At 40.4% G+C, this 10,832-nt stretch overlaps 1 protein-coding gene across 1 annotated transcript; it reads left to right on the forward strand.

The window, feature by feature from the left end:
* Positions 1 to 29: 29 nt before the first annotated feature.
* Positions 30 to 10,315, forward strand: brd8a (bromodomain containing 8a). The gene is made up of 19 exons (XM_054626361.1): positions 30 to 111; positions 484 to 580; positions 1,151 to 1,220; positions 1,352 to 1,401; positions 1,552 to 1,674; positions 1,784 to 1,864; positions 2,007 to 2,071; positions 2,752 to 2,894; positions 3,312 to 3,503; positions 4,819 to 4,909; positions 5,265 to 5,414; positions 5,817 to 5,977; positions 6,188 to 6,553; positions 6,954 to 7,222; positions 7,463 to 7,555; positions 7,667 to 7,735; positions 7,927 to 8,209; positions 9,423 to 9,467; positions 9,741 to 10,315. Exons 1-19 carry the CDS (start codon positions 69 to 71, stop codon positions 9,798 to 9,800), a joined length of 2,451 nt encoding a protein of 816 aa, XP_054482336.1. The 5' UTR covers positions 30 to 68; the 3' UTR covers positions 9,801 to 10,315.
* The last annotated feature ends 517 nt before the right edge of the window (positions 10,316 to 10,832 follow it).

Genomic DNA, 10,832 nt, shown 5'->3' on the forward strand with positions numbered 1-10,832 from the left:
ACAACGCTGCAGTGAGCTACATTGTTGCAGCCTTGGCAGTGTCAACGGGTCTCCGTCCGCCGAGATGCATGGGATGTCGGGATGACAGGAAGATGGCAAACGGGGTTGCAAGTGAGTACCATTGTGGCACGCGTTGCAAAATGTCAATGCGTGCTACTACCCCCGTTAGCGGGTACTGCTGATGTTATCGTGCCTCACTTCCTGCACGGCAGCCTCCGCTCCCAGCGGGGCAGCCTGCAGGGATCAGTGGCTGTCATTAGACCGATGACAGCTCCGTCTGCACTAACGGTGGCTCCTGTTACCGTTAGTTAAAGTATTAACTGCATGGCTGGGGCAGGTCCAGGGTAGCATGACACTGAAGCCAAAGCTAAAGAGATTAATAATGGTGCCCATACCAGGCCTAAACATGAATGATATAAAGCATTTTATCATGTTGTGTGTCCCATTTTTTTTTTTTTTTTTTTTTTTCCTCCACGTATGCAGAACACAAGCTACTTGTCATTGGACCATCAGAGCCATGGTCAGTGAGGGAGAAGCTGTGTTTGGCCACATCTGTCATGAAGAGTGGAGACCAGAACTGGTACCGTCCTACTGCTCTATTATTATGGCCACTTCAGTCCAAAACTTGTGCCAATGATTATCATTTGTGTGTCAATAGTCTATGATGTAGTCATACAAAGACATCCGTAGTTTGAACAGGTATAAATATGTTGTGGCAGTGTATAAAGAGTTCAGTTTTTTTTTATTTTTTATATATACATTTATCCTTTTACTTATTCTTTTTTACCCTTTAAGATGATATATTGTCAATATGGGTGGCCCCTCTGTGTGCTTGAAAGTATGTTTGCTGTTGTTTTCCTCCACAGCCCAAAGGGATGCAAATAAGATGAACTAACTGTATCTTTAGTAGCCATGCTACCCATGATGTTGCCCAGTTCATGCTGGCCTTCTTTTAGCATACATTTTGCATGAATTTACAGCTAAACGACTTCCAAAAAATTGTAATAATAAACAAATAGATATAGAAGAATTAAGACTTAAGGGATAAGACTACAATAACAGAACAGAGATAAAGAAGCCTGTTTTGGACTTAAAGTCTTTAATGTGTATTTCATCTTTTATCATCTTACAAAAGTCTTCATCTCAACAGGGTATCTGTCAGTCGAGCCATCAAACCATTTGCAGAACCCGGGCGGCCCCCTGACTGGTTCTCCCAAAAGGTGTGACAAAATCTGAGCTCACTCTGCCCACAGACCACAATGACCAAAGTCATGACGTCTGCAAAACCTTTGCCACATTTCATTTTGTCCTGTCACAAAGCTGTTCTTTATTCTTCTCTGGCTCTTCACAGCACTGTGCCTCCAAGTACTCTGAGCTCCTGGAAACAACAGAGGCCCCAAAGTGAGTGGCTAAGTGAATATAACCTCTAGTCTGCTTTTGTAGACTTGCGAGCTAAAATAGATTCGATAGCTTTATACTGTTTGACACATGCATTGACAGAATATGCCAGAAAACAATGTCTTCAACTAATAATGCATTTGTTGCCTTCAGGCGGAAGCGGGGTGAGAGAGGTGAAGTGGTGGAGACAGTGGAGGATGTGATAGTCCGTAGGCTGACTGCTGACAGGATTGATGCACTAAAAAAGCTGATCAAAGAAACACAGGAGAAGCACAGGTATACAAGTTTGACTTATAAACACAAGAAACACATCACTGTCGTTGCGGAAAAAAAACCATAGTAGTTAAGAGTAATATCATTGGTTGATGTGGGGCTGTTTTCATAGGAAGTTGAAGAGGGAAGCTGAACTGATTCAAGCGGGACATTTAGATTCCAAACTAGAAGAGTTATGGGAAGACATTCTGCAGTAAGAAGCAACAAACTTTCTATCCGTCCTGTTTAAAAACAATCATACAGTACATCTCTTTTTTATGTTTGTAAAGCGTAGACATTAGACTCCCTACTAACAAGCAAAATAAACATGTGTGTATCTTATGTGTGTCTGTCAGGAAGAAGAAACTGGAGGAGGAGGAAGCAGAGCTGAAAAGAAAAAAAACAAATGCTGCTTATCAGGGTATCTCCAACACTTTTAGTGGGTATTTTTTTTAGTAGGGGGGGGGGCATCATTGTAGAATTATGTTTCAGTAATTTTAATGATTCTCCATAAATTATATTTCTTCTGGAAAACAACTAATAGTACGTAAATTGGGCAGTTGAAACAGCCTCAGTTTTTTTTCATCTACAATCTGTTGGCCTGTTTGCTGTGGACATAATCAATTATTCAACATTGGTTTTAAGTGTAACAGATTTTGCAGAGTTAGCAGATTGATTGATAACATTGTATAGGTAAGCCGCTTTTACTGTATTACTGTAGAGTTGGAAAAAAATGCTCAGGAAAAATAAATTGCGACATATTTCTTATTTCTTTGCACCTGAGCACTCACTTTGAGTGTATCCTCCATCTCGGATTTAACATAGCTAGTTTTTGTCTTAACTCTTTTCTGCTGTTAACACTAACATGCTAACATGTGGTATGTAAGCATGCTAACAGTCAACATTGTCAACATAAATCTCAGTAGGCTGATGAGGATTTGGTAGCATTAGTAGTCTACATTCATGCCACCACAAATATTTGTACCAAAACTAGGATAGTCATGGCCCATTTCTTCTTGTGTTGGTAAAAAAGGAAATTGTACATCAGCTTTTGTTTGACTGATAAGGTAATCCTCTCGTTGCTGCCCCTCCCTCCTCCAGCCAGACAGGTGGCAAAGAACAAATCCAAGCGAGAGCCTGGCATCACCATGCATTCGCCCTCGGGCTGCAGCTCCCCAAGCCAGGAGTTCTCACCAGGTGACCCACTCGAGTCTCTGACACTGGATCTGGCATTGACAAAGAATGTAAGTCACCGTAGGTCGGAAAGTGTTTGCCCTACATTTCCATTATCATATTTTTTCACGAGACATTTAATAACGTTTGCTGGTTAATAATTTGTATTTCTCCCAAGATTGCTGCAGAAAAAATTGTGATGGGTCCTATGTGTCACTTGTTTAGTTATGTTAAAGACATAATTAATATTATATATATATATAAATATATTTAATAGGCTGCATTTAAGTTTTTGAAGTAACTTGCCGTCACCGCTGTAAGCATAAAAACATTTAAAATATGACCTTATATTAATATATTATAATTATATATCAGAAAGGAGTATAATATTCCCAACCATTCCCAGGAACATATTAGAGACACTTCATCAGAGCATTCTTCGATTGGTATGTAAATATGACATCACTCTTCTATCTCTCTGTCTCTAGGCTTCAGGATCAGCCAGATTAATGACAATTGCTGAGTCTTTTGGACCAGATAACGATGACATCAGCCCCGGGTCACTCCTGGATGATCCCGCCCAAAAGAAGCTCCTGACCCAGAGAGCCACACCACCACCATCTCCACTCCTGTCAGAGTTACTGAAGAAAGGCAGTATCTTGGCCACAAATTCCAGACTGGTATGTGGAGGGGACTTACTGTGTTATGCCAACAGTGCCAAGCTCTCTAGCTAATATGTTCAAGTCTGCAGGGCACCCCATCTTCATCTCATTCTTTGTAGAGTTACTGTGCGTCTAGGAACTATTTAATCATTTTGTAATTTATTCTATTTTTCTTTTTTTCTTTTGTTGCTGTGGTTTGTTTGTTTATTTTGCAAATGTATTGCATTTAAAACATTTTTTAACTACAAGTCTGTTTTCACCTCAGGACTTTTCAGTGTCCCTAAATTCATAAAGTTAGATGGGGTGCTTATGTGAACAACTGTTATTTCCATTTATTTTTGAATGGGGTTCAGGTTTTGTCTTCTGCTGTGCTACACAAAGTCAATCGTAGTCCTGTTTGAAACCATTGCTGTGTTCTGAATATGCCTGTTTTTTGTCCTGTTATTACTTCTGTGGTCAAATTCACTCTGAAGAATTAACAATTTTACTGTTTTTGGAAACAACTTTACTGTTTTTGGAGAACAGTTCTTTCTGTCCTTAAAAGTCTAAGAGGCTGTATAACTGAAACAGTACATTTGGTCAGGAAACCATTTTGCTTTGTCTCTTGAAATGATTTGAATTGAAAAAAAATAAAAGTGTATATTCGAGAGTTAACACATCACTAAATATATTTTGCATTTGTTTTTTTTTAATGCTCTAATTGTGTTGGTTTGTTTTAAGTGTCATGCTTCTCTTCATTATTGCTGAAGAGTTCAATGTTTGGTTTTAATGCACCGCTGAATGTTTTGCCTCTTAGTTTCTCAGGCGCCTTCTTGCAAAACTGCAAACTTGCAAGCTGCTTTTGCTTCCAGGTTGCTGTCATTTACTTTTTTTTTTTTTTACCCTTCAAGCTTTTTGTCAGATGTCATCAGTGGTTCCCTTTGGCATGATTTCCCATTGCAGCCAAGGAGCTGTCGTTCAGCCAGTCCCTGACCAAGGTTTTTCTTGAATGGTTGCTGGACAGTTACCTCCTGGAATTGTCCAGCTTGTTTCATTTCCATTTTTTTGAAGCCAAACATGCTCTTGTGAAATCCCAGCAAGTCAGAATAACTTTACCAGATCTTTTTCCTCCTCACATTCCTCTGGTAACGTTTCTGCTCTGACATGCAGTGCTGCCTTTAGGGCCCCTTTGTATAAATATTTGCACAGGGATTCCAATCAAATTGTAGAAATATCACAAGGCATTCAGCTATTCATTTGTATTACTTATAAAATGATCTAGTATACTTGATGTGCACTTTATACAAGAACACTGTCAAAATGTTTGACGTGCATGTATGCGTTTACATCCCAGATTGGGGAGGGGGACGGGACCACTGCTAATGTGACAGGAGCACATGACTTGCAGCTGGCTCCGCCTAGCCAACCTCTCTCTCAGGCAACAGGTACAGATACAGTGTTTGATTTGTGTTCATGATGTTCTTTACACTGATCAACAGAAATTTCACGTAAAAGTAAAAAAGAACATCTCCAAAAAATATTTATTGAAATAAAATGTTATTTAAATCAAGATGATATTTAGTAGAATCCACTTTGGCACAAAAAAAAAAACCTATGTAGGAACATGTTTTATATTTGATAGCTTTTTCTCCTTGAGTACAAAATGGATGTATGCTTTCTATGTAAACGTGCTACTGTCATCTCAGCTGTCTGCTCACACATTGGCTAACTGAAAGCCTCCGCTCCTTTGTCTGCACTCTGCACTCTGTGTGTTCATGTTTATGGACGCTTGCATGGCAGGTGCCCCGATGTTGTCACGTCTCCTGGAGGCAGGTCCCACCCAGTTTTCTGCCCCGTTAGGTTTCATGGTCAGTGCAGACTCAGCCTCCAGTGCTCCTCTCTCTGCTGCCACTCCTGTGTCTGTTGACCCTACTGCCTCAGCAAATACAGGTCTGTCCGCTTTGACCCAGAACACTAAGAGCTCAAACCACACGCTAAATCTCCTTGCATCCTTAATATCCTATGCTTTGCAGCTTTAGAATTGAATGTAAGACCTAAGATTGTTAACTGTAGTCTTTAAGTTGCTAAAGTAGACTTAAGGATTCATTTATTTGGTATGTCAGGGCAGAACTGAGATATCAAAAGTCTCATTTTAGGAATAAAATGTGTCATGACAAAATTGTATACATTGGAGGAAAAACATACTTGTGATACTAAAAAAAAGTCAACTATGTTCGGATCTTTTGTATCTTATGCATACACTACTTAATGTATCTTTAATATTTAAAGGTATCTACATTTTTGCCGCTAATTTAGAATTTTAGTTGAAAATCAGTTGTCGTTTGTGTGCAGAGGTGGATGTGATGGTGCCTTCTTTGCCCCCTGGTTGCCGGCCTGTCTCTGCAGAGGATAATGTGGCAGAGCTCAGTGAGGAGAATGTGACGGTGTCCTACATGGGGGATGAGCTGGACCTGAAGACGGTGGGGGACATTATCGCCATCATTGAGGACAAGGTTACAAGTTCTACATACTTTCACAGCGTTATTTGTGATCAATTATTATTTTACAATGTGTTTTTTTTTTTTTTCATTTTGGTCATCAATCTAGTGAGTTATAACAGTAGTTTAATCACTAATATCCCTACAGGACATGGCAAACTATGAATAATTAGTTTGATAATTAATTATTCTATAAGATCAAGAATCATATCTCTTCTTCTACAGACAGATGTGACTGCAGAGGCTTTGGATGCAGCTGCAGTTGAGGCTGCGCTGTCACTGTGTGAGGAGAACGGCCATGCTTTGTCTGGTGCCTGGGAGCCTGGGCCTTTCCAGCCCCATGAGTCTCAATCTGCAGTGCCCACAGGGGTCCAGCAGCCCTTATCTCTTCACAGTAGCCTGGAAGGGAAAACAGAGGTGTTAGGAGTTCGGGGTGGGACTTCAGCTTCGCTCTCCTCTCTGTGCAACAGTCAAGATAGCGGTCTGGCAGCATTCCCTGTGGGACGAAGGGGCCTTCCTCAGACCTCCTCATCCTCACGCAGCTCAAAGAATTGGGAGCACTGCCGCACTGGAGCACCTCCACAGCCTGAGGCAATGAGAGAGACTGGAAGGTTGGCGCGCCAGAAAAGCCACAATTCATTGGATGTTACTGTAAAATGTAAGAGTGAGAAGTGGGCACAGCAAAGACCTGAAAAACCCCATGGAGGTATGCACACCTATGCATCAATTCTAGTATTCACTTTCTTCAAAACATGCAGTTTGCATGCAACTATGCATTTTTGCATAACCATTTCCTTCTTCTTATTCATCTTTACTATCTTGGCAGACTCAGTGTTAGAAGATAGCCCACTGACAGAAAGGCATCCCAAGGTATAGCACCCAACGAGGACAAAGTGAACATGTTGGTTGTGTTGAAATGCAGAGTGCGTAGCACAGCATTCCTGCACTGTAAGCTCTGTTTGAGTCTCTGCATCTTTCTCCGTCTTTGCAGGGGATAAAAGCGGAGGATGGAATAAGGGGTGGGGGTGGACAGAATGCCTCAGGGACTAAAGTGAACCATGAGCTCAATGGGCCAGAAGTGTGTGGAGAAGAAGAGGGTGACGGGGTGGAGGGATTCTTGTCAGAGCCAGACGGCGAGATGGAGCTCGAGCCGGCGGCCAGCGAGAGTGAGGACGGGTACAGCCTCCACACGGCCTCCTCGTCTCTGCAGCTCCACACAAACGCAGACTCCAACCCCAGCAGCCCCACCTCGTCACAGTTGTGAGTGAAACACACTCGCACACACACACACACACACACACACACACACACACACACACACACACACACACACACACACACACACACACACACACACACACACACACACACACACACACAGGCTGGTGTGTCATGCATTTTTATCAGTGTTTCATGCTGCGGAACAGGTTCTGCTTGATAATAATGACCTCATTACCAACAGTTTGTATACCTTCCTTCTTACATAACGCGGTTGTGCAGTTCTGTGTGCAGTGAGGACCTTGAAGCTCTACAGGCTCACAAGATCTGGAAGAAAGCCATTATGCTGGTGTGGCGAGCAGCGGCCAATCACAGGTCAGAATATGACTCTAAACAGTGACCCTAGCCCCTGATGATCAGCCTCTAAAATATGTAATTTGTCACATCATTTCTCAAACAGATGTTATTTATGTGTATCTGTTGTAGGTATGCAAATGTATTCCTGCAGCCAGTAACTGACGAAATTGCACCTGGGTACCACAGTATTGTGCAGAGGTAAGCACAGGACATGCTTGCTGTTGTCATATTGTATGTTTATTTTCATTTCACTCATAGTTGTTATTTTGGTTACTTGTCATATTGCTTGTGCAAACAAAAAAAATCTTACATCAATTAATAATCAACTTTTCAGACACTACATTGAATTATTGTCATTCAACGTCACTCTTTGCTCTCCCCTTCTACAGGCCCATGGACCTCGCTGCCATAAAGAAGAGCATTGAGACGGGTTTGATACGGAACACCGCTGAGTTCCAGAGGGACATCATGCTGATGTTTCAGAATGCGGTCATGTACAACAGCCTGGATCACGACGTGTACCACATGGCTCTGGAGATGCAGCGCGACGTCCTGGAGCAGATCCAGCAGTTTCTGGCCACCCAGCTCATCATGGAGACATCAGAGTCTGGTATCAGCGCCAAAAGCCTGAGGGTCCGTGAGAGCACTCGCAAACAGGACTCTACTGACAAGGTGCTTCACTAGAATTTTGACAAAAGCAGAGAGTACAGAAGAAGAGACAAGGGTGAGACAACAGGCTGACTTAAAGGTAGAAGAAAAGTAGATCTGCCTGGTGTTTTCCAAAGCATGACATTACTTTTTAAGAATGATACCCTTTCAGGTAGCCATTGGTTTCGAATGCTATCAAAATCAACTTACAGAGATTTGAAACATTCAAGTAAAATTGTTTTTTTCAGAAGTCAACTTTTGTTTTAATGCAACAATGCACCAATGTCACAATTTGTTTATTGTTCATCTTATGGCTCTGATTTTTCAGTTATCAGTTAATGAATGCAATACCTTATCTGTGAATGCATTACTATATTACTTTTACTATAAAAATACAATACATTGTTCACTGAGGTGTTTACTGTATATATATAAAAGTTTCAAACCAATGGTTGACTGGAAAGCAAGAAATTTGTTTTAGAACATAACATTTATGCTTTGGAAAATGGTAGGCAATAATGTAATACTGCAATAATGTAAAGACCATTGCTGACAACTATTTACCAAAGCATACAGTAAGTTTTATACATTGATATTCTACCTTCAAGAAAGCTATTGTTTACCATTAATTACACGACAGTATGAACATGAACTGGCAGATAAATTACCCTGATGAATCACAATAATAATTTAGTCACCTTTATTTGCATTGTTTTTGCACGATAATGTGACTGAGAGAAGAACTGCTGTTTATGTTGAAGATTTGTACTAGAACTGATTACAGAAACAAAGCATTACTATGCCCAAATAATGAAACTTTGACAACATTTTACATTTTTAGTCATTTCAACCCATGTAGGAAACATCTTGGTAGAATAACTTTCCAGTTAGTCATATTTAGAGTTATTTTTCACCTTGACAAGTATGTTTTGTATGTCTGTAGTATATGTTGACGTTGGCTAATGAGCTTCACATTCTGGCATGTTCCCTTAGAAAAGATCCGCTATAGATAAGTAGTGCATTGCATTGCAGCGAGGAAATGAATAGGAAACATTTGAAACCGCCACATGATAACATCCTTCTTTATCATTATATATTCTCTTAAAGCTTATTTCAGCCTTTCCTTCTGCTCAATAGATTCCATTCTGTTTATTTGTTGACATTATTTTGCTTCCTCTTGAGACTTTGAATGCACTTTTGTGTCGCAACGCTGATATGCATCATTTCCCTCTTACAGGACACTGTCTCCATGTCCTCTCCTGCCTTCCTTCTTTCTCTGTTTGTAAGTACCCGTCCTACAGTCTTTAAAACTTCCCCTTACTTTCTTGTCTTTTTCCCTGAAGCAGACAGAATAAAAGCTACAGTTGTTGTATAATCAAAACAAAGGAAAACTTATTCATATAGAGGTCAGCAAATATGATATTTGGCTGAGTCATTTTTTACTTAAACATCTTGAAGGACAGCTTGTTTTAACAGTGAAACACTGGTGTGGCTTCTTTCTGAAATGCACGAAGGCAGGTGGTCTAACAGGTTCTTTCTTCCTCTTTGACTGCAGGATGGAGGCACCAGGGGGCGCCGTTGTGCCATAGAAGCTGACCACAAGATGAAGAAATGAACACACACAGTATGACAATTTCATCCAATAGTGTTCCAGAGTTGAATTGAAAGATGTGAAACCACAAGTATGAACTTATCCTTTCAGTTCCATGGATTCTCACTCTGCATAAAATGCAGTGTAACCTTTATTTGCACTCCAGGTGGAATGGATAGACTGTAATATGGAGAAACTCATTTCCTCTCAGACAGCCATACACATATGGATTACAAACTGTATAATCCCAGATTACAATGGGGCAGGAAGAAAGGTCAAACCTTTCATAGACGTAGCTGCAGATCACTTAGATTTAGCCTGCTCTGAATTACATCAGGTCGTATACTGTAAATGAAGATAAAAGTTACTCTTAGCCTACAAATGAGACCTGGTTTTACTTCAGATTAGTGTGGTTGAGTTTAAGAAACATAACTTGTTGGTGATACGAAGCCAAAGAGTCTGATTTAACTAGAAGTTGAGACTGATCAGGGGGGTACATGCTAATTTCAAAAAGAAACATTTTCGTTGCTGGCATAAAATCATTTGAGATTTTTTGTTTTGTTTACTAATTAAAAAAAACTCTCAGATCATTTTTAAATACGGCTGCATTGTTTTGATGAATTGATTTTATTAAGGGCGCATTCCAGTGAAACAGTGTCGACATGCATATTCTGAGTCATTTTCAGTATTTTTGAGAAAACGTCAGGTTATCAAAATGTTTTGTGGACTTTAAAATAAACAATAAAACTTCATCAAATGCCCTCTTTCCACTATGTTAAGCTTGGATTGGCACAAACGTTTCCCATTATTCCAACACAAAACGCACTCATGCAGCGACACAGCATGACAGTGCGCTTAAACCTTGCTGCTTAAGAGCTGTCCTATAGAAATCAGTGACTTCAAGTGGGACATTTAAATAGTTAGTTTTTGATATTCTTCTTTTTTTATATGAAAGTCTACTTTGCTTAATTCATGCCATTGATGTTTAGTGCAATGTGTGTCAGTAGGAAAAAGCGTGCAGAGTTTTATCAGGAATGAGCTCAAGCAGCCGAGGAT

The sequence above is a fragment of the Anoplopoma fimbria genome, chromosome 24 (genome assembly GCF_027596085.1).
Source record: "Anoplopoma fimbria isolate UVic2021 breed Golden Eagle Sablefish chromosome 24, Afim_UVic_2022, whole genome shotgun sequence".
NCBI lineage: Eukaryota > Metazoa > Chordata > Actinopteri > Perciformes > Anoplopomatidae > Anoplopoma > Anoplopoma fimbria.

Coding starts and splice junctions, on each gene's coding strand:
- brd8a (XM_054626361.1), top strand. CDS start 69: ATGGGATGTCGGGATGACAGGAAGATGGCAAACGGGGTTGCAA. Junction 1,402..1,551: donor GAAACAACAGAGGCCCCAAA/GTGAGTGGCTAA, acceptor TGTTGCCTTCAG/GCGGAAGCGGGGTGAGAGAG. Junction 1,865..2,006: donor TTATGGGAAGACATTCTGCA/GTAAGAAGCAAC, acceptor TGTGTCTGTCAG/GAAGAAGAAACTGGAGGAGG.